General features: G+C 32.5%; 3 protein-coding genes and 1 pseudogene across 5 annotated transcripts; all 4 read right to left on the reverse strand.

Annotated features, from left to right (window-relative positions):
- Positions 1-1793: 1793 nt before the first annotated feature.
- On the reverse strand, positions 1794-4935 carry LOC11420818 (F-box protein PP2-B10). The gene is made up of 3 exons (XM_003590842.4): positions 4565-4935; positions 4339-4457; positions 1794-2471 (listed from the first exon to the last, which is right to left on the reverse strand). Exons 1-3 carry the CDS (start codon positions 4823-4825, stop codon positions 2054-2056), a joined length of 798 nt encoding a protein of 265 aa, XP_003590890.1. The 5' UTR covers positions 4826-4935; the 3' UTR covers positions 1794-2053.
- A 1606-nt stretch (positions 4936-6541) lies between these two features.
- LOC11425076 (F-box protein PP2-B10) lies at positions 6542-12480 on the reverse strand. Its single transcript, XM_003590843.4, has 3 exons — positions 12094-12480; positions 11901-12019; positions 6542-9896 (listed from the first exon to the last, which is right to left on the reverse strand). Exons 1-3 carry the CDS (start codon positions 12352-12354, stop codon positions 9383-9385), a joined length of 894 nt encoding a protein of 297 aa, XP_003590891.2. The 5' UTR covers positions 12355-12480; the 3' UTR covers positions 6542-9382.
- A 3729-nt stretch (positions 12481-16209) lies between these two features.
- On the reverse strand, positions 16210-18649 carry LOC11434162 (F-box protein PP2-B10-like; annotated as a pseudogene).
- Positions 18650-20126: 1477 nt separating this feature from the next.
- Positions 20127-22203, reverse strand: LOC11420820 (F-box protein PP2-B10). Of its 3 annotated transcripts, none has more exons than XM_024781696.2 (4): positions 22068-22203; positions 21207-21532; positions 20977-21095; positions 20127-20849 (listed from the first exon to the last, which is right to left on the reverse strand). In XM_024781696.2, the coding sequence occupies exons 2-4, from the start codon at positions 21489-21491 to the stop codon at positions 20429-20431; spliced, it is 825 nt and encodes a 274-aa protein (XP_024637464.1). In that variant the 5' UTR covers positions 21492-21532; positions 22068-22203; the 3' UTR covers positions 20127-20428. The 3 variants fall into 3 exon arrangements, with proteins under 3 accessions (XP_024637464.1, XP_024637470.1, XP_039684925.1); XM_024781702.2 differs by having other exon boundaries at positions 21207-21589; positions 22068-22171; XM_039828991.1 differs by lacking the exon at positions 22068-22203 and having other exon boundaries at positions 21207-22061.
- Between the last annotated feature and the right edge of the window lie 2240 nt (positions 22204-24443).

The raw sequence follows: 24443 nt of genomic DNA on the forward strand, positions 1-24443 counted from the left end.
TAGTAATGGAGATTGTATATGATATTAACGATAATATGTGAAGTTGTTATAAGATGATTTGATGTTGTTAATAATGTGATGTAATTGTATATGCATTACTTGAATTATGTATGAATGTTTGAGATGTTGATTTGCATTTGATATTGTTATATCATGCTGTTTTGCATACTGCCTATGTTGCTGTTTGTTTATTAACTAAGCTGCATGAGTCGGTCTAAGATGAAGAATTATGTTCCAAATTATTGGATTTATATAAGAGGTCGTTGTTTCTAAGATGTTAAGTTGTTGAGTCCATGCATACTCATTCATTGTTGGAGGCTTGATGCCCTGGAGCCTTTGCTCACCACGTTGGGGGCTTGATGCCCTGGAGCTTTAGCTCAACTAAGTTGAGGGCTTGATGCCCTAGATTGGTACCACATGCATATAAGAGGTTTAAGTTGCGAAGTCAAATTGAAGTCGCATCGTCGAGTCAAGATGTTAAGTTGTGATTCTTTTTATGAGTTGTTAATGAAGTGATATATGATATATTATTATCTATGATGATATTATGATGTTTTCATGTTGTTAAATATAATTGTTGAATTATATGTTTAATATTATTGTTTTGTGAAATCTCACCCCTTCTGCTTGGAAATGTTGTTCTTCGTATGAGTATCTTGCAGGTGATCGAGTGTAGGTGGCTGTTGATTTGCTATCGTGAATGGTTATCCCTCACTGAGTCTGTAGGTGCTCTGATACGTATCGGGATGAGAACTTTTGTGGCTATTTTCTATTCCTTACGTATTTGATTTTGGATTTATAAGATTAAGTTGTTAATTGAATATTCATGATATGTTTTGATGAGGCTTTCGTGCCAAGACTATTTATGTTGATGAATTAAATCCGCTGCGAAGTTTTGGATAATTATGTTAAAGGATAAATTGTTATTTATCTAATTTATGATTTTAAGAAGTGTAGCATTCCATTTATGTGTTGAATACTCTGATAATTGTTATGAAATTTTTATGTTGGGAAAACGGGGTATTACATAGCTCGGATGAGTCGTCCTCCCAAATTTGTTAACTATACTATTACTTTTTCCAACATTAATTTTTAAGAGCGTCGTGAAAAGTAGAAAAATAAGCTCCTTATAAAGATACAACAACTCCCACTTGTGTCATGTAACTGCAATAATTTGGTATCTTAATCTAAGGCGTGAAAAGTAGAAAAATAAGCTCCTTATAAAGATACAACAACTCCCACTTGTGTCATGTAACTGCAATAATTTGGTATCTTAATCTAAGGGGTTTGCGTTGCGGTTTGAATAGTTTTTAAAGTAAAAATTCATCTGATTTAAAGATAAAATTATATGCGGTGTGAATGAAAAAAAAATAAAGTAGAGTCTTCATATTTTGTAGTAATTACATAAATAGTCTTCATAGATTTTGTACATGTTTTTTATTTTAAACAATTCATATTATTAAACACCAATTCTTATATTTTCCGGTAACTTTAGTTCTAGTCTACTAAGCCATTACTTCCAATTGAATCAATCCATTAAAACAATGACAAAATATGTTCATTCTCCATAGTTTCTAATGATTTAAATCCTAACATTGGTCTATTTATATTGTTACTCACCACTCATGCACGGTCCATCATAGACTAGCGAGGGCTGGAAGGAGAGTTGATTCTTCTTCCTTCTTCACTTTAGGTTCTCACTCACTGCGGATGAATAACAATATTGATCCAAATAGATCAAATACCTTAAGTAGACATGAATTTTTAAATCACCGTTAAGGGTTCCAAATCAATAAAATAGCAAATTCATATTGCATCACAATATATTTAATAGTTGTAACATTCAACAGGAGGCGAGTATCCACGACGCATGTATCTCAATATACTGAACAACACTAAGCAATATAAAGTGTGTATATACTATACGAAGAAACAGTTTGGAACAATAATATATAGTATGTTGAAAAGTTGGGACTTCCAACTCTAGAAACATTATTCTGCCAACCAAGACACAAGACCCCTTGCATAGTATAGTAAATGCTGCTTAATTGTGTTATTTAGGCCTAATTTCTATTCCTTCAAGAAAGAGACCACTCTTCCAATTACCAGCCTTTATCTCTAACAAATTCATCTGGACTTCTTCATTTTCTATGCCTGAACTGAAGAACTCCCCCATCTCAATCTCCAACCACCCATCGCTTCTCACACTAGGACGTTGCAATCCTACTGCTCTGTTATGCTGCCTACCTTCCTCTTCCACATTTGGATCCAAACAGACAATTTTAGTACTACTCTGGCCACCTTCGACACAAACTGATAAGTCCACAGGACGGTTCTGAAATCCCCAAGCATCAATCATTTTGAACACAACATAAGCTGCATATTGAGTATATGGGGACAGAACAATGGTGTTTATCACACCACGAATTTCAAGCCAACATACGTCAACAAGCTTAGCAACTTCAGGGAACCTGTTCAAAAGTAGTACACAAAAGATGCAAAGATTAGAACATAATAACTGAGAAAAGTTGAAAGTGTTTTATTACATGACAGATGGATTGTGTGTGTGTGTGTCTATATATATATATAAGGTCGATAAATTAACAATGCAGGACGTTAACTAAAAATTGGAGGCTGTTACAAAGCACAACTTAAGTATTTCAAGCTGAAACTAAATGACAGACTTCTCAGTGAATAAGTTATATATGCCGTTTTAGGAAATCCAACATTCATCTCCTCCCATACTAAAAGCCTAAAAGGACATTGACATTGCTACGTGCCTCAAGTTCTCGTGATAAGTGTGGATATAAGCAATATAGACAACTGCATGATTGTCATAGAATAAGAGTTGGAGTTGGACAAATGACAAGCAAAAGATATAATAGTCAAGGTAATTCAATGGGATTTCTTGATAAAAAGTAAAATTTCAAAGAAAACATGGTTACATGTAGTGCATCTTCAATGTGTGTCCAGTGTCCACACATGTGTCCCAGTAAGCTTCTACATAGGCCTGATAGTGTAAGGATGAAGTTACCCTAGCCAACTGTGCATTTCAAATATCTGAGCAGATAATAGACTGTATCAAGACAAAGACTGAAACCGCCAAGACTAAAACCTCCTTACTCATTTAGTTGACATCATAACTGATGCGGGTCTAGAAATTGTATGTATTCTACTAGTCACACTTTATTTTTTAAAACGTAAAAACATTTTGGAGACTAATAGTCAACTCGAAATTATTGAGACATTGTCACACTTAATTTGAAACTAAATTATGTGGAACGAATGTCAGAAAATGGGGAATTAAATACAACTTGAGTGTAGTGATTATGACAAAAATGGTGACCATGAGCATCATCAGTTTTCCTCAAAGACCACCTGCTATCCTGAATGATGAATGACTCGACAAATAAACTAATTGAATAGAAGTTACAGTTATGACTTTATAGAGAAATCAATTTTAACTTGAACGAAGGAATGGAAACAAATCATGCAAAGTCAATTCGCCATGAACATGTGTAGAGACAACAAGTCTTCAAATAAGAACTGCATCTTTAGTTGTAAAGTAACAAACAAATTGGTCAGATATTTAAAAAAATTGGTAAAATGATGCATTCAAAAAGAAATAGGTTCGGTTGCCGCAGCAAATAGGATGAAAAAAAGGAAGTCTGCAGAGGAAGCAAAAACCACAGCGTTACAGAAGAAGGATCTTGGTGCTCCAAGCTGAAGTTGGATGCAAAAGATAGTTGAGTGAAGAGCAGGGTTATGTGTTGCTGATACTTAGCTGAAGTGATATGGAGAAAGGAACCGATTCCAAATTCCCTAAGTCACAAGGACATCAGAATTTTCGCAAGCACTTGTTTGATTGAACATGCTTTAAATTTGGGTTTGAACCCAAGGTGGTAGCTACTAGCCATGGATTTTGATATATGGTATGGCCTATAACACTACACCAACTATTCTTCACTAACTTGGATTAGAAGATAGCAAAAGTCAGTTAATTCTTAGAAGATGAGGAAAGAGCATATTCAACCTCTTAGTTATTCTTTTTGAATGCCCTAAAACCCATCAACTGTAATTGATCACTAACATGGGAAATAGAATTATTCAAGCCCGTAAAAAAGGATATGGCTCTGTTTGGTAAAAAATAGTGTAAAGCTTATAGCGGATAAACTAGCTTATAGCTGATAAACTAGCTTATAGCGGATGACATATTATGCTATAAGCTCAGATATAACGGTTTGATTCGGCGAACAAGAAATAGCATCTAGTATTGATTAAGAGCTAATCAAGATATATTAAGAAAAAAAGAAAGAAATAGAAAAGCTAAGCGCTAACCTGGAATCAGGCAAAGGAATCCAGTTCCAGTAGTGCTTAGTATCACCCCAAACAATTGCAAGAGATCTAGCAGAAAGCATGTAACACTTTTTTCCACTCTTTCTGTCCAATTGGAAACTCTGAAAATTTGAAGGCTTATTAACATATCTGAACTAAACATCTTAAAAAAATAAAATCAATTATAAGCCTTAATATTCGAGAAATTGACGGTTAGGAAGAAGAATACCTTTTTATCATGATCGATGATGATAGGACGATCAGAGAGAGCGAGATACAGAGCTTTTTTGGTAGGAGCGTTGGCAAGTGAAGGAGAGTGTGAGATGACAGATGAGATGTCAGAAGGTAGAAATTGATTCCAGACAGCGTCGGAATCGGAGGCTGATCGGAAAGTCTTTGAAACGACGGAGAGTCTGCCGGCGTCAACTGGAGTTGTACGAGAGACTATGGTGGCAATGCAACCTTCCGGCAAATCCTGAATCTCTGTCATTCTTTTTCTCTCAATTGATAATATGGCGGTTATGCAAAGTGTGAAGAAAAACAAAGACACTATATCAACGTAGTTTAATGCATGAAATGGAAAAGACTCATTTATCTCTTTTTTGACTTAATAAGAGGGAAACTCCTGACTTACTGATGTAGTAAGAGAGCATCCACATTATGTCCCACATAAACACATCATTTTTTAATAATATTTTAATAATTGTACTTGAAGATTCTCTAACAAAAATTTAACGGGGTCTCACAAATATTATTTAATAGTTATAAAAATTATTATTTTAATAAAAAGTGATGTGAGCTCATTTAAGAATAGAGGTCTTAAGTTAGATTTTGAATCTTTTAAAATCTCCAATTTCTTTTTCAACAATTGGATATCTATTAAGTACCAGATCTTAAATGATGAAGACCTTATCATTGTGAATTCTCTAATCAATGTCGGTAAATTTATTGAAAAATACTAGTAAATAACAGTAACCCGAGAAATGATAAGATTGATAAATTGTACCATTAAACTGTAAAGATAAACATTAAATATGTACTTAAACAACTCTTAAAAAACAACCGGATAAATAATATATTTTTTAAAAATGATCTCTATAGTTTGTCATCTTTTTCTATAAGTTTTAACAAATAATTTTTTAAAGAAAAATTCAAATGAAAAATTTATATGAATAGATTCTCATAAAGAATCTTTAACCGACAAATAATTGTTAGAAATCTGACAACTAAAATACATGAGAATAAGATGCACGAAAGGTTATTTTTATGAGTGGAATTTTCAACGGTGAAACAAAAGCCCCGTTATATTTTCCAACAATTTAAATTCTACTCTACTAAGAACATCGCTTCTATTTTAATCAAAACAATAAAAAAAAATAGTTCTAGTGAATAATGCTCAATTTCAGAGACGTTGTATTATATAAGTAGAGGTTGGAGTTTGAACATCAGATTTTCAACTTATTCATTTTAAAATGGTGCAATTTTAGCCACTAAACTACTGGTAAAAAAACAATGAAAAAATATGTCCTAATTTGAGCCATTATTTTTGATGTACTTTAATTCATTCATAGAGTTAAAACAACAATACTTATATTTTCCAATGATTTAAATTCTAGTCCACTTAACATAGGCCTATTTTGAGTTTTAACTTATAACCAATGGTGTTACTCATGCAACGTCAAAAAGAAAAAATATTGTTGCTCATGCACGGTCCATCATAGACTATCGAGTGCCGGAAGGAGAGTCGATTGTTCTTGGGAAAAAGCTTGATGGTGCGATTGTAGAACAACGGAAAACAACGAACATGTTGTAGCTACTAGATTATACGCAACAGCCATTGGATTTTAGTTATGTTTTACTTTTATTTATTTTAAAAATATAAAAGCACTGCCAACGTTTTACCATGTCCGGGTCGCACCATATAGCAAGGCTGTTAGTCTTCCTTCTTCATTTTAGGTACTCACTCACTCTGGATGAGAAGAGTAACAATATTGATTCAAATAGATCAAATGCCTCAAGAATACCAGAATTTTTTTCAATCACCGTTGAGGGTTCCAAATCAATAAATAGCAAATTCATAATACATCACAATATCACAATATATTATATAGTTGGAACAATCAACACACAGCAGGAGGAGGATATCCACAACACAACAAAGATGTCCCAGTATACTGAACAACAATAAACAATATAAAGTGTGATGAAAAGAGAGGAAAGCTATGAAACTATTGAATTGATATGAAAGGGTGATATTACAAATGAAGAAGTTGCCCACTAATGGGGTTGTTACAAGTTATTTATACTAATGCCTACTAGGATTAATGTGTCACTCATCTATATAAGTTGGAAGGTGTTCACAACACTTCCAACTTGGGATGAGAAATACAAAAGTACATCGAACAAAAGAAATGACAAGAAGAGATGCCGGAAACACATCGGCTAAAAGCAAAGTCATCAAACAAGTGCTTATCCAACAAGAAGAAACCACGACTCAAGGTTTAACCGCTTGAAGGATGAAGCATCAAAGCAACGCTTAACCACCATCCGGCAGAAGCAATCATCAACAATGCCAATTAAGGCACAACACTTAACCACCAAGCAGAAACTGTATGTCAAGTTTAACCACTTGGCAGAAGCACAAAAAAAAAAAAAAAAAAAACGACGATTAACCATCTTGGATAGAAGCACAACAACGCTTAACCATTCATGACAGAAGCTTATCAACATGGCTTAACCATCATGAACAGAAGCACAACACAAGAAGCAAAGCCAGCATAGGCTAATAAGAAAAATGAAGAAGAAAGCCATGGACAGAAACTATTACCACAGTATGACAGGAAAACTCAATGAGCTTCAAACATAATGGATCCTCCAACAATGAAGCTTCAAAATATCCAACAAATTGGGTGTGATCTTCACAATGATATACAAACCCAAAGAACAAGAGAAAGCTTCACTAACGATCCAGGACTAACAAACTGAGGGCATATCCCATGCTTCAGAAATCAAACCAAGGCTTCCAAAACAGATCCGAAGCCATAAAAAAATGTATCAAAAAAATAGCAACTAAAGCATGAAACTTAATCACCAAACCAGCAGCAACAAACTGTGATACTTCATTAGTCAATGTCCCAAGAATCTGATTCATGAACAATAGACAAAACAAACTTGCAGAAACTGAGCTAGAATCATAAGTCTCGCCAAATACCGGAACACCAACAATGTCACAACAGAACCAACTATGAAGTACAAGGTCTCAAATCCAATTTAACATTCTATGTGCAATCTGTCAGACTTCAAATAGTAGCCAAATTCCAAGGGTGAACCAGTAGAACCAAGAAGCACAAAAAAGAAACCACAGAAATTCCAAAACTGGTATCTTAGCTCATCAACAGTGAATGTACTCTTGAGAGAAGAATAACAACAAACAACGGTTGTAGACTCCACAAATCCAATAGAATTCTTATAAGGAATATCAACATTGAAGCTGTGATGTATTCCATATAAGAAATACTAAAAAGGTAAAGAAATTCTTCTGCGATTATAATAACAAAAGAAGGAAGCTCCCTCAACAAAACCATCAACACCAGCAGCAAGGATGACTCTTACCAAGAGTATTGCAAGCATTCAAATCATATCCAATTAACAATCAACAACTAAGAACAACAATCAACAATATGCTCAAGAATTGTATAGAATCAGAATATCATGGAATTATAACAAGACTACTAACAAGTGTTTCCAAGGAAGAATGAACCAGAAGCAAAATCTTTGACGTGCACCGCACCAACACCACACACAAACGAGTTCGAGGCTGAATAACATAGCGCAAACTCCTCACATTCACGTCTGAACATCAATCACATTTGATGAGGAGAAGCCACCGAATATCGCACAAGAATTGTGCCTAACAATCAGCAACCTCACACAATCTCAACGAAAACCGCAGTCAACAATGTCGAAGTCGAAGACTAAATGAATGTAGAGAAGCTTCATGTCTGAATGCAATAACATTGAAGAAAACCCATACTTGCTGCCAAAAATTCATCTCATCTTCAAAGAAAACTTATCACAAACACCTTGAGAGCACAATTTGTCATCAGAATTTGTGAGAGAAATCAACCTCCCTCAGATCAGATACGAATCCGTCAATTGTCAAAGTGGATCAGAAAATTAATTTTTGTCATGGAATTGAAAACGGCAAACCCTAGAATTTGGGATTAAGAGCAAGCATAAACAAAACTGTGATGAAAAACGGAATTTCAAAAGAGAATTGTGATTGCAAGGACATGATTCAATCACGAAATCGAAAGATTCAGAAACTGGAAATTGCAATAGATGAAGAATTCGAATAAGATTTTCGAATCACACGTGAAATGGAACCAAAAAAACTAACAGAAAGTAACAAAATCACGGAACCCTGGAAATTAGGGGAAAAATGTGAGAACAAAGGAAACGCGATCAAACGCAAACACAAATTGGAAAGAAAATTTTGTTCATGTGAAACTGAGATGCAGATCAAAAGAGAAATTGATCAAACAAATCAAGAACAGAAACTGAATCAAAGTAGTGGACAAAGATCATAACAAAGAAAACTGAATCTCAATATTGAGATTGTAACAGAATCAAGAAAGAAAGCTTGAGAAGCAATTTTTTTTTTCTCGAGAAATTAAGGGAAAATCAAAGAGAAATGACAATAAAGGAAAAGAATAAAGAAAGAAATAAACGAGAAAATTGAATTTTCTTAAGAAAATGCAGCGGAAAATATCATTCAAGGTGGATGCCAAACCAGGCTCTGATACCATGTTATAAAACATGCATCCATGGAAGAAAAGAGAGGAAAGCTACGAAACTATTGTATTGATACGAAAGAGTGAAATTACAAATGAAGAAGTTGCCCACTAATAGGTTTGTTACAAGTTATTTATACTAATGCCTATTAGGACTAATGTGTCAATCATCTATATCGCTAATACACATATTTACAAAGTAAGAGTTTGGAACAATAATATTAGTATGCTGAACAACAATAAACAATATAAAGTTATTTTACAAAGAAACGTTGGAACTTCACACGTTGTTCTGCCATCCACGACCCAAGACCCCTTGCATAGTTCAGTGAATGTTGGTTAATTGTGTTATACTTAGGCCTAACTTCTATTCCTTCAAGAACTAGACCTCTCTTCCAATTACCACCCTTTGTCTGTATCACATTCATCTGGACTTCTTCATTTTCTATGCCTGAATTGAAGAACTCCCCCATCTCAATCTCCAACCACCCATCACTTCTCACACTAGGACGTTGCAATCCGTCTACTCTGTCGTGCAGCTGCGGCCTACCTTCCACATTTGGATCCAAACAGACAATTTTAGTACTACTCTGGCCACCTTCGACACCAACTGATAAATCCGCAGGACGGTTCTGAAATCCCGAAGCATTAATCATTTTGAACACAACATAAGCTGCATATTGAGTATTTGGGGACAGGACGATGGTGTTTATCACACCATGAATTTCAAGCCAACACACATCAACAAGCTTAGCGACTTCAGGGAACCTGTCCAAAAGTAGTACACAGAAGATGCAAAGATTAGAACATAATAACTGAGAGAATTAAAACTTAAAAGTGTTTCATTGCATGACAGCCAGAGTGAGTATATATATACGGGTTGATAAATTAACAGTGCAGGATCGTTAACTAAAAATTGGAGATCGTTACCAAGCATAACTCAAGTATTTCAAACTGAAACTAAATGACAGACTTCTCAGTGAATAAGTTATATATGCCGTTTCAGGAAATCCAACATTCATCTTCTCCCATACTTAAAGGACATCTACTTTTCTACGTGCCTCACTTTCTCATGATAAGTGTGGATATATAAGCAATATATACAACTGCTCGATTGTCACAACATAAGAGTTGGAATTGGAAAAATGATAACATTATGCAAAAGATATAATAGGCAAGGTAATTCAATGGGATTTCTTGATAAAAAGTAAAATTTCAAAGAAAACATGGTTACATGTACTGCATCTTCAATGTGAGTCCAGTGTCCACACATGTGGCCTAGTAAGCTTCTACATAGGCCTGATAGTGTAAGGATGAAGTTACCCTAGCCAATTGTGCATTTCAAATATCTGAGCAGATAATAGACTGTATCAAGATGAAGATTAATAGTCAAATAGTCAACTCAAGATTGAGTATTGAGTACATTGGTCAACTCAAGATTATTGAGTACATTGTTCAACTTTTTGAAACTAAATTAAGAGGAACAAATGTCAGAAAATGGGAATTCAATACAACTTAGAGTGTGGTGAGCACGACACAAATGATGACCATGAACATCATCAGTTTTCCTCAAAGACCACCTGCCATCCTTAATGATGAAGTACTCGACAAATAAAATAATGGAATAGAAGTTTACAGCTATGACTTTATAGAAATCAATTTTAACTTGAACAAAGGAAGGGAAAACAAATCATGAAAAATCAATTCGCCAAGAACATGTGTAGAAATAACAAGTCTTAAAATAAGAACTATAGCTTTAGTTGTAAAGTAACAAACAAATTGGTCTAATATTTAAAAAATTTGGTAAAATGATGCATTCAAAAATATATAGGTTCCGTTGCCAAAGCAATTAGGATCAAAAAAGGAAAGTCTGCAGATTAAGCAAAAACTGCAGCGCTACAGAAGAAGGATCTTGCTCTTTCAAGAAGAAAAGAAAAAAAAAAAGAAGGATCTTGGGTCTCCAAGCTGAACTTGGATGCAAAAGATAGTTGGGTGAAGAGCACTGATATGTGTTGCTGATACTTAGCTGAAGTAATATGGAGGAACAGATTCCAAATTCTAAGTCACAGGGACATCGGAAATTTTTGCAAGCACTTGTTTGACTGAACGTTCTTTGAATTTGGGTTTGAACCCGAGGTGGTTGCTATGAGTTTTGATATAATCATTCTTCACTAACTTTGATTAGAAGATAGCAAAAGTCAGTTAATTCTTAGCAGATGAGGAAAGAGCACACTCAACCTCTTTGTTACTCCTTTTGAATTGGCCTAGAACCCATCAACGGTAATTGATCACTAACATGGTAAATAGAATCATTCAAGCCTATTGACTTTGTTTGGTAAATTATTGCGGATAGATGATAAGCTATAAGCTAGCTTATAGCTAATAACGGATAAGCTAGCTGATTGAATTTGTAGTGTTTAGTAAAATTATCGGTTGAAGTATCTTAAAAAATATGAAATGACAAATAAAGGTATATTTAATTAATATTTATTTTTTCGATTAAGATTGCATGGGTAAAATTGAGATAAAAGTTATAAGCCATAAGCTACTGGAATTAGCTTATCAAAACAAGCTATAAGCTCATAAAAATAAGCTATAAGATTGTGAGAAACTTGCAGATATCAAACACGTGTCTTACCAAATGGACCCTAATGAGTAATGGCTTGATTCGGCCAGCAAGAACAAGTACTATGTTCCCCTTCCCCTCAAATAGACTCTAGTAATTATGAGTTAATCAAGATATGTTAACAAATAGAAAATTAAAGAGCTAACCTGGAATCAGGCATAGAAATCCAGTTCCAATAGCGTCTATCATCACCCCAAACAATTGCAAGAGATCTAGCAGAAAGCATGTAACACTTTTTTCCACTCTTTCTCTCTAATTGAATGCTCTGCATTTCAACACATCCAACTAAACATCTTAAAAAATCAATTTCACAATAAGGCTTAGGAACAAGAAGAATACCTTTTTATCATGATCGATGATGACAGGGCGATCAGATAGAGCAAGATAGAGATCCTTTTTGGTAGGAATGTTGGTAAGGGAAGGAGAGTGTGAGATAATAGATGAGATGTCAGAAGGTAGAAATTGATTCCATACAGCATCGGAATCGGAGGCTGATCGGAAAGTCTTAGAAAAGACCGAGAGTCTGCCGGCGTCGAGTGGAGTTGTACGAGAGACTATGGCGGCGATGCATCCTTCCGGCAAATCCTGAATCTCTGTCATTCTTTTTCTCTCTAAGTTGATGAGACACTATGAAATGAAAGAGACTCGTTTTTCTCTCTTTTTTGACTTTGTTCGGGAAAGGAAATTCGGAGTTTGTTGAGACTTGAAACTTTTGATGTAATAACTCCACTTAGTTACGCGGAAATATCTTAAGCCTTAAGTATTAGATGGACGGTTATGATACACAATTCATCTTAAAATCAATGTCGGTAAAGTTGTTAGTTACACAAGGTTGTTTCACTAGGGAGGGAAGTAGTATTAAAGAAGTGAATGTTTTATGGTTTTTTCTAAATTATCTTTGAAGAATGGTGGATAATTTACCCATCAATCAATGAAAATGAGCAATTTGTTGGTGGGGTCAAGATAGTTCATGGATACCACTTAAAAATGTGCTTATGTGGCTAATGTGTATTGATTGAGGTAAATTACACACCATTCTTCCATGGGTACCCTAGTTGTCACCATGTTTTATTAATTAACTTCATCATTTTCATTTATTAATAAGTTTTTGAGTTTTTCTAATTAAACCTTGTTTAATCCTGGTTGCATCCTAAAATGACAGAATTATCCTTCCATAAAATTTAATTTTCAAAAAGCATCTTCCTTTTTTCTTGGTTACATCCTAAAATTCCTCTTCAGTTTAAGTAGGTCATGTAAACTTAGTTTCAGTAGGTCATGTAAACTAAGTTTAAGTGTACATACTTAAACTCAGTTTAAGTAGTTAATGTAAACCGAGTTTAAGTGTACATTTAAAAGTTCAACCTTGTTCAATGATTCTACGTAATCTCAGTTTAAGTATGTACATGTAAACTTATTTTAAGTAGGTCATGTAAACTAAGTTTAAGTGTACATACTTAAACTCAGTTTAAGTAGATCATGTAAACTTAATTTAAGTAGCTCATGTAAACTTAGTTTAAGTATACATACTTAAACTCAATTTAAGTAAGTCATGTAAACTCAGTTTAAGTAGGTCATGTAAACTGAGTTTAAGTGTATATCTAAAAGTTCAACCTTGTTCAATGATTATACGTAATATCAGTTTAAGTATGTACATGTAAACTTAGTTTAAGTAGGTTATGTAAACTGAGTTTAAGTGTACATACTTAAACTCAGTTTAAGTAGGTTATGTAAACTAAGTTTACATGAACCTACTTAAACTGAATTTAAGTTAACCTCAACAATGTAAAACTGAAACTGTCGTACAGTACAGTTGTACAAGAAGAACAAAATTGAAACCAGCGTTATTGAAAAAGAAGAAAAAATTCACTTATTTATATGCAATCGAGTATGAATGAAAGATGTTTTGATTCACTCTTTAATCTTCCACAGAGATTAATTGAACATCAGGATTGTTTGATCGTTGGTGGGTGAAAGTGAGTGAAATTTTAGCGTGACAATGAATAAAATCAAAATTTTAATTTTTTTTTATATAAAAGGACAATTTTGGTATTATCAAAAACTTTTTAAAAAAATTGAGTGTAACTAAAAATATATAGAGTGTGAATAGAAAAACTCTAAATTTTTTGGTATGCACTTCCCTTTTTTACTAAATTTAAGTTGTTAGTATATTTATCTCGTAATAAATAGTTGCTAACTACTCTTCACCAAATAAATTTCTTTCTTTTTTCATACAATGATATAAATATTGTCTACTCGTCCTTCTTGTTGAACATTCATGAAATTTTTTATTTGTTTTATAATAAAAACTTTTAACAATATTACACATCTTATTTATAGCATTTTAACTCTTTATGAAACCATTATTATATGTAACAAGATTTTTATTTAAACTTTTAGAAGAAAGAAACAAAGTTTGTTTAAAAAAAATATTGAGATTTCCAAATAGATATCAATAATCCTCTTTACGCGATGCTATGGTGGTGTTGCCTTGAAAACTTGAAGTATACTCATCTCAGAGTCTCATGTTCGATTCTCCTCGATGTTAATTTAAACGGTCTAGTTTAGCATCTTTAAAAAAGAAGAGTATGAGACAGGGAGTTCAAGATTGAATAAAAAATATACATATATATTTATTTATTACATTTAATTATGAAAATTATTAAGGATGTATCGGTTCAGTTTATATTTATTTTCGCTATTAAAAAATGTCCAAACAAATGAAATCTTCAACATATCAGTTTGGATTGGTTTTAACAGTTTTAAAAAAATGAAACTAAACCAAACTAACTAGTTTGGTTGACCGGTTTGTTTGAAGAAAAAATAAAAAATAAAAAACCATTTTCTCACAATTTGTATTTGATGCATACTAAAGCACTATTTCATGAAACTTTGTATTCCGCATTTTGTTATTGATGCTCTGTTTTCATACATACATGATTGCATAATCCACACATCCATCATACACAACTTTCAACATTAGTATTTCTCTAAAAAAAAAAAAAAACATTAGTATTGTAAACACAAATATGAAAGGACCCATGATAAATAAATTCATTATAAATAAAAAAACAAATAATAATGTGTTTCTAGAAAAAGTATAATTGATAAATTGTATCATTAAACTTTCAAAATGACAATCAAAGAGAAACGCTAAAAAATAATTATTTTTTTAAAAAGGGTTTTTGATCCAGTTTAGTTTGAGCTTATGTAAATAAATAAACTTTTATTTTAATTTATAAAATCTCACTAACGAAAATTGTATATTCCTAAACAGGTTTTTCATAAACTACCTTAAAATCTTATAAATAATACATAAAAAAATTTATTTATTTGTATAAGCTGTTTTATATAAGCTCTAAAATAAGGTAATCCAAACAGGTCCAAAGCATATGATCTTTTGGCTATAACTGTTCTAACAAATAAATTTTTAAAGTAAATTTCAAATGAGAAATTGATTTGAATATGTTCTCGTAAAAACTCATCTTTATTAAGTATTTTATTCTTTTCGTATGACTTTCTTAATAATAAAATTTCTAAATAAAATCCACACATGTTTTGGAAATATTCCAAACGACATAAACATTATGTATTTTTAAAGCATAATTCTTAAATGTAAGTGAAAAGTTTAAAAAGATGCTCCTTATGAAGATACAGAAAAGTTTACCGGTGTTATGCAAATGCAATAATTTGGCATCTGAATCCAAGACACAACTATCCCTGTGTAATATACACCAATGTACATAGTTGGAACAATTCAACGGAGGCGGATATCAACAACACAGATATCCCAATGTATACTACTATACGAAGAAACAGTTTGTAACTCCAAATTTTCAAACATTGTTATGCCATTCAAGACACAAGACCCGTTGCATAGCTCAGTGAATTCTGCTTAATGGTGTTACTTAGGCCTAATTTATATCCCTTCAAGAAAGAGACCACTCTTCCAACCACCCTTTATCTCCATCACATTCATCTGAACTTCTTCACATTTGCCTGAATTGAAGAACTCCCCCATCTCAATCTCCAACCACCCATCTCTTCTCACACTAGGACGTTGCAATCCTACTCAAAATTATAGTTTGTTAATGTATTTTTGTAGTATTGAAGAACCATGAATGAAAAGCCAAGCAAAATGGACAAGGCTGGGTTCAAACATATACATCAATAATAAATTTGGATGAGCTAATTTGACTTCTTCAAAACAAAAAAAAAATATAGATCAACAAACTTTCAGATACCTCAAACATGTACTTTAGATGTTGATTTCTGTTAACAAATGTTATTGATTTAACTTTTCTGATCACTGGTCAAAGGACTTGTTCAACATGTTAGTTTCAGTTTTTTTTTTTTTTTAACATGTTAGTTTCAGTTGAAAATAAGCAATCAACATACTTACTAAATATCGAAAAAGTACAAACAACTATGGAAAAAAAAAACTTAAATAACCTAATGAAAGGAAAGGAAATGCCACAAATTTTGGTATCCATCAAATAATGAAGTCCACACACGAAAAAAGACTCAACCATTGTTCAAACACAATTTATACAATATACATAAACTTTGTCTTAAAAATAAGCAAGTGCTCAATAAAGTCATTTTAACATTAAGCTAATTATGAAGAAGCAATACATAATTCCATATTATTTTCACTAATTCTTGGGTCTTATTTCTATTCCTTCAAGAATGAAACCACATTTTGAATGACCACCTCTATTCTCAAGTGCACCCATCTCAACAACTTCATCTTCTAGACCTGAATTAAAGAATTCTCCCATCTCGATCTCCAAAAATCCATCACTTCTCCCTTTTGGACGTTCTAGTCCTTGAAACTCGTCATCTCGTTCTCTATCATCATAGTCTGGGTCCAACCAAACATTTTTAGTTGATATTTGATCTCCAAGTACACCAACAGTTACTTGCTTTCCATTTATACGCATAGTTATTTGGTCTCCAAGTACACCCACAGTTAACTCGATAGGAATTTCATCAAAACCAAAGGCATTGATCATCTTGAAACAAGAAAAGCTGCATATTGAGTATTTGAGGATAGAACATGTTTATTAATTGTCCCTTCAAATGCAAACCAGCACACTATACGAAGCCTAGCAACTTCTCTGAATCTGGTCAAAAGTTGTAATAAACACAAGATCAATTACACAATTAACACATCTGCAACGTGAGATTTTTTTTTTTTTTTACTAAAATTAGTAAAGAAAATCTAGTTAGGAGCTGACCTGGACTCTGGTAGGATTGGCCAATCCCAAAATTGAGGAGTGTCACCCAAAGCAATGGAGATATCTCTAGCACTAAGCATGTATATCTTTCTACCACTCTGTTTCTCCAATTGAAAGCTCTGGATTTAAGTGGCACCATTTAAATAGTTCAGATAATATATATTAAAAGAGTCAAGTTTAACATTCTAACTAATAATGAATGATTATTATATATGGATATATAAACCGCCACAATAGTAACTGTAGTCAAAACCAACAACTTGATTTGGTAGTTCGTGAGAATGATACCTTTTTACCATTTTCGATTACGATCGGATGGTCAGAGAGAGTGAGATATAGAGACTTCTTGGAGGGAGAGGTGGAAAACAAAGAGGAAGCAGACGGGGAATCAGAAATGATTGAGATCAAATCAGATGGGAGAAAACGATCCCAAACCGTATCTGATTTAGCGGCAGAACAAAAGCCCTTGCAAACAAGTGAGAGCCTACATGAATCAACTGGAGCTGTATGCGACAATATCTTGGCAATGCATCCCTCCGGTAAAACCTCTATCATGCTTTTTGCTTCTTCGGTTTTCATATCCATCACTGTTGATCGGGTACACGATAAGAACTATGAAATAGATTAACTCAGTTTCAAAGTTGACTAAGTAGACTGTAAGATATAAAATTAAATAGGAAAGTCATATTGCAAACAAAAAATTTAAGTTGTAAAAAGCAGAAAGTAGGTCATAATTTTTTTTTAACTGTATACCTTAACCTTGTGACTTTTCGTTTCAAAGCACCAATTTGTTTTGCACCTTTCCCGGATATAATCTCATCAATCTCCAACAAGTATTCAACTTCTTCTAATAGGAGAGGTTAACTCATCAGGGCGCTAAGAAGAAGAACAAACAACATTGACAACAAACGTCAATTGTGTCAATTCAAAGAAGATAACAAACTAAACAAAGCTCTTGAAGAAGTTGTCAATTATGCAGAAACTTAAGTAAAGGATGCGCCACCAACCACTTCTACATGATCACTAGCTAAATGCATCAATATCCACTTCCTTAAGACAACATACATACACGCGAAAGGACATATAATGACTTGAAGATTTCTGCAGAATGTTAATAACCAAAATGATCGATAGAACAAAACACCAATCATATAGCCATTTAACAGTACACATTTCCGCAACATAAACACATGGCACCTGCTACGATATGTACAACACAATAAAAAGCAGCCCAAAACTAGAACAATCAAAATGCGACCAAAAAAGATATCAATCCAATTGAGCAAATGAAAAAGAAAAAAAAAATTAAACTACAAACAAGACAAACAAAACCAGTAAACCCAATCAAACAAATTCAAAAAATACAATAATTGAACAAAGAATTCAGATCCAATCAGATTAATAAATATTCAAATCACTGCAATGCACAAATATCAATATTCAAAAGCAACTGCATACCATACCTAACAAATGAGATAGAAGAGAAGAGACAGACAAATTCCAGAGAGAGAGAGAGAGGTGGGAGGGATACGGCGGAGTTGCGGAGGCGGTGGAGAGGGCTGAGGGATCGAGAGTGAGAACAGAGGAGAGCGTCGCTGAGATAGAGAGAATAGAGGACGTTGTTTTGGGTTTTGTGAACGGTGCAGTAAAATGGTAAATTGATATTATAACTAAGGGGTGTATTGGATCATGATTCTAAGAGATTTTAAAAGACTTTTTTATCATGAAAAAGTCTTGTGGTATTCAATCAAGACTCTTTCCAATTTAAAAAAAGACTTGTGTTATTCAATCAAGATTCTTTGTCATTTAAAAAAAGTCTTGTGGTATTCAATCAAGACTTTTAATCACTTAAAAAAAGTCTAGTGGTATTCAAAATCATTTAAATTTCGAAGGATTGTTTAATAAATCAGATTTTGATGGATTTTGTGGGATTTTCTAGTGAAATTTCAACATGAAAAAGTCTTTCATGAAAACATGAGATTTCTTAGAATTGTTTCTCTCTCTCTCTCTCTAGCTCCAGCTCTCCTGTAAAAAATAAAATAAATGGTTAATTAAGTTTTTGGTCTCTATAAATATCTGCAGTTTTGTTTTTAGTCCTTATAAAAATAAATCACACTTTTTAGTCTCTACAAAATTTTCCGTTAGTGTTTTTACTCCTTGTTAAATTAAAATTTGTTTAATTATGCTTAAAATTTTAAATTTTTTAATAATTTTTTACATGCTTGTTTAAAAGAGTCTTTATAGAGATTTTGTGAAAGAGAGTGTGTTATGATATTTTTTTCAATTATTTTTTAAAATTCATAAAATCTCTTGAAATCCATAAAATCATTTCAAATCCTTTAAAATCTTATGAATTAAAATCCATTGAAATCCTTAATAGTCTTTTAAATTCATAAAAGTAATCAAAATCTTGCAAAGTCTTTTAAAATCCTCAAGACTTTTTTAAACAAAAATTGTCCTTTAAAATCCTAATCCAATACACCCCCCTAAGGGTAGTTTGGTAATTACACTTCCAAAATTACATTTTCTCCCTTTACACAAGATGATTTATCCATTTAGGCGAACCTAAAAAATTTACGAGTGAGAGATCTAATCCCTTCGTCCCCGTATAAATATCCAATTGACTAAAAATTTGTTTTTAAATATAAACTCCTTTTAAATTATGGAAAATGTTAAATGAGAGAGGAGAAAGAATGAGGTGGGGTCCACATCTTATTAACAAAAAAACAATGAATCAAACAAATGCAAAATTGATATTTAATCATTTGGTGGGGTCAGTTTTTTTGTTACACAATCACCATAAAAAATCATCAATAATTATCGGGTAATTAATCTTGGTCATCTAAATAAAAAACTACTATTATATCAGTATCAATGATTAGAAGTGCAATTTTCCCATCATGGAAAAAAACTATTATATCAATGACTAAAAGTGCAACTTTCCCATCATGGAAAAAAACTATCCATTCCCATACTAAACCCCACCTAAAAAATACTCTATCATTTCAGAAGAAAAAAAAAAATTCAAAATGAATATCATTTACAATTTTTAATGTATTTAGGAACTGATGAAGTAATATTTTTTTAAATGTATTATCCAAAATGTATTTTAAATGTATTACAAAAGGCCCTGTGAAGTTTCTAACACCACATTAACCAATACAGATATCATCCAATATCAATTCACCAATAAAGTTTCTTACATATGCTCCAACATAATATATTCGCATACAAAATTCTACATAACTGCAAGTTTCAAATTGTCCAAAACAAGTTTTCAATTTTTCAACATCAAAGTGTCAAATTTCCAAACTAATGTCATTTTAAAATAAAAGCTAATTATGAAGAAGCAATATATAATTCCATATTATTTTCATTTTCTATCCGAATATCCAAATATGGAAAGAACCTTTTCTTTTGGCGTTGAACTCGATCCTTCACTTCTTAGGTCTTATTTCTATTCCTTCAAGAATGAAACCACCTTTGTGTTGACCACCATTTTCAAGTACACGCATCTCAACAACTTCATCTTCTAGGCCTGAATTGAAGAACTCTCCCATCTCGATCTCCAAAAATCCATCACTTCTCACTTTTGGACGTTCTAGTCCTTGGAACTCGTCATTCCGTTCTCTATCATCATAGTATGGGTTCAACCAAACATTTTTGGTAGATAAACCTACTTGGTCTCCAAGTACACCCACGGTTAACTTGGTAGGAAGATCTTCAAAACGATATGCGTTGATCATCTTAAACACGAGAAAAGCTACGTATTGACTATCTGAGGATAAAACACGTTTATTAATTGTCCCACTAATTTCAAACCAGCACACCGTACGAAGCCTAGCAACTTCTTGGAATCTGTTCAAAAGTTGTAAACAAAATCAATTACAGCTAATTGATTTTGGTAGGATTATCCTATCCTATCACAGCTGCAATGAGAGAAAATCAATTACTACTAGTAAAGAAAATATAAATAAGAGTTGACCTGGACTCTGGTAGGATTATCCAATCCCAATAGCAAGGAGTGTCACCCCAAGCAATGGAGAGATCTCTAGCACCAAGCATGTATACCTTTTTACCACTCTGTTTCTCTAATTGAAAACTCTGAAATTTAGCGGCACCATAATAAAGAGTCAAGTTTAACATTCTAACTATAATGAATGATTATTATAGCAAAAATAGACAACTTGATTTGGTAGTTTGTGAGAATGATACCGTTTTACCATTGTTGATTAAGATAGGATGGTCAGAGAGAGTGAGATATAGAGACTTCTTGGAGGGAGAGGTGGTAAACAATGAGGAAGCAGACTGAGAATCAGAAACGATTGAGATCAAATCAGATGGGAGAAAACGATCCCAAACAATATCTGATTCAGCGGCGGAACAAAAGCTGTTGGAAACAAGTGAGAGCCTACATGAATCAACTGGAGTTGTATGCGACAATATCTTGGCAATGCATCCCTCTGGCAAAGCCTCTATCGTGCTTTTTTCTTCTTCCATTTTGTTGGTTTAGTACCTTAGAGTGTGCTCCTCATCAAGGTCTTAGGTTCAATTTCTTGGTGTCAATTTAGATGGTCTAATTTAACTTCTTAAAAAAACTATGAAATGGATTAACTCAGTTTCAAAGTTGATTAACCCGTTTGGATTGAGCTTATTTTAAGCTTATGCAAATAAATAGACTTTTATATTAATTCATAAGTTTTCACTAATTAAAATTTTATCTTCATAAGTTGTTTTTTCATAAACTACCTTAACATGTTTATAAATAATAAATAAACGCTTATTTATTTGCATAAGCTGTTTTGCAAAGTTCAAAATAAGCTCCATCCAAACGGGCCCTAAAAAATATAAATTACATAAGCAGATCATACTGTATACGAAAAATTTGAGTTGTAATAAGCACAAAGTCGTCACAAGCACTAAACCCTAATAAACCAAATTCAGCAAAATACAACAATCGAACAAAGAATCACGATACAATCAGATAAATAAGTATTCAAATCACTGCAATGCACTACACAAAGATTAACATTCAAAAGCATCTCCATTCAAAAATAGAAAGAAAAAAAAAAATACCTAACAACTGAGAGACAGAGAAAGGATCGAAATTCGAGAGAGAGAACAGAGAAGTCAGCCAGCCTCGCCGTAGATGGAAGTGCGCCGACCACTTCATGAGGCGGTGGATAAACTTTTATTATGCCTAAGGTCAATTTAGTAATTTGATCTCTAAAAACATTTATTTCGTTTGATGTTTTATTTCTTCATTTTTTTTCCTTCAAAAAATTTTCTTCATTTCTTTTTACATGTTTTTTCATTGATTTATTAATAAATGAGAAAAAAAATCAACAATAAATACATGCATTGATTTATTTTTTTTGATTGGAATAGTATATTGAGTTAATATTTTTTTTTTTTATAAAAGAGTTGATATATTTTCTTCCTTAAAAAAAAAAACTTTTGTTTTGTTAATCCATATGTCTTTTTATGAAAAATATCGAATGGAGTAATTTCTTTGATGCCTTAGAGCATTTTCAATGGAGTAAATGAAAGTGGGTAATTTTTTTTTTTTTGGGGGCCAAATTGCCATGTAGGGTTTAATAAATTCATAGTTGATCTATCCCCGTGAACTTAACTCAGTTGGTAAAGATATTACATATTATATGCAGAGGCCGGGGTTCGAACCCTGAACACTCCACTTCTCCACAATTTAATTGTGTGAGCTCTAACCACTAAACTACTTAACAAAATAAAATAAAATTCATAATTGATCTAAATAGTTTTTACTTTAATAATGTTATTTATAAAAATAAAAATAAAACTCAAACTTGACCTCACATATGTACATTTTTTATTTGTAATCGGTTTGATTCAAAATTAATATTATTAGTTTAACCATTTTGATTAAAATGCATAAAAATATTTAATTATTAACGCCATAAAAAATGTATTTTAATAAATTTTACCCAAACGAATTAAAATAATAATTAATATATATAAAATTAAAAATGATACAAAAATGCACAACAATATTACATAAAAACTACATTTTCCTTGTCAAAAAAAAGAAAAAAAAAACTATAGAATATAAAATAATACATATCAATAAACAACCAATTACATTTTAATCAAAATACAAAATAATAAAAAATATATATATAAAATAACAAATTTAATGTTTGTGATTCTTTTTATCAATAATTTTAATGCTTGAGATTTTTTTTAGGTTGGTTCTATAGCTAATGCGCATTAAGTTTTAGTTCATTCTTTGACAAGTCATGCTTATTCCCATAGTTTTAAAAATCGGATCGGTCATCGACTCGGTAAGGTTAGTGGATCACTGAGTCATTGGTCGAACCGCATGAAAGAATCGGATAACTCAGGTGTATCACTCGGTCTCCATAAAGTTTTTATCTTTGTATTAAACATATGACTCAATTTATATAAAAAATCATAACACTAATAAATGTTAAAAAAATCATCAAATAAATTATGATTTCTCAAATTTGCTCTTTAAATTTAAGTCCATCGACTATGACATAATTATCTAATCAAATACCTAAATTAATTCTCTCTCAGTGTGTATATATATATATATATATACAAAAAAAAAAAAAAATTTAAGAATAATAAATTAGAAACAGTTAATTTTACAATATATATTATCAAGATAAACAAAATCTTAAGAGAGAGATAATACAAGTTTTTATTTTTTTGAAGGAAGATAAAATATAAAATAAAATGTGAGTGTAACGTAACTGATGTTGTAGCAGTTTGTATTTCCAAATATATATAATATATAATCAATAACAACTAACATACTATCGCAGACAGTTGCATGCTGTAGTGGAAAGCAAGCAATCATGTTATGTGTATGCCTAGCAGTGCTCCTGTTTGATTTTTGCTAGGAGCTGTTTTCTTTTTTTAATATATAAAATAGTTGTTAATTAGTAAAAGGCTTTGAACCGCCGGGTCACTGGTTTTCACTGAGTCGCACCGGGCTAACTGCACAACCGATCCAAAACTTAGACCGAACTGGTTAGAGGTCTGGTTTCCGGTTCAATCGGTCGAACTGGCCGGTCCGGTCTGAGTTTTAAAACTATGCTTATTCCAATGCAAGTTTTATATTATCATCTATATGAAATTTTGGCATAATACATCATACCAAGATAGTCAAAATCGGACCGGACCAACTGGGAACCGGACCAGTAACCGGTTCGACTCACGCACAAAATTGCGTAGCAATCGAACCTGATAGGAAACAAGAAAACCGAGTGAAAACCGGCAAAACCAGGAACTCGACGAACCGCCCGGTTCAAAAGGTTGAACCGTATGTTTCTTTTCTAAAGAAAGAACCAGAAGTTTAAGCACATATCATCTTCCTTCGGCCCTCTCAGCAAATGAATTGAATGAGATGGGTTCAAAAGGTTGAACCGCATTTTTCTTTTTTATGTT

The sequence above is a fragment of the Medicago truncatula genome, chromosome 1 (genome assembly GCF_003473485.1).
Source record: "Medicago truncatula cultivar Jemalong A17 chromosome 1, MtrunA17r5.0-ANR, whole genome shotgun sequence".
NCBI lineage: Eukaryota > Viridiplantae > Streptophyta > Magnoliopsida > Fabales > Fabaceae > Medicago > Medicago truncatula.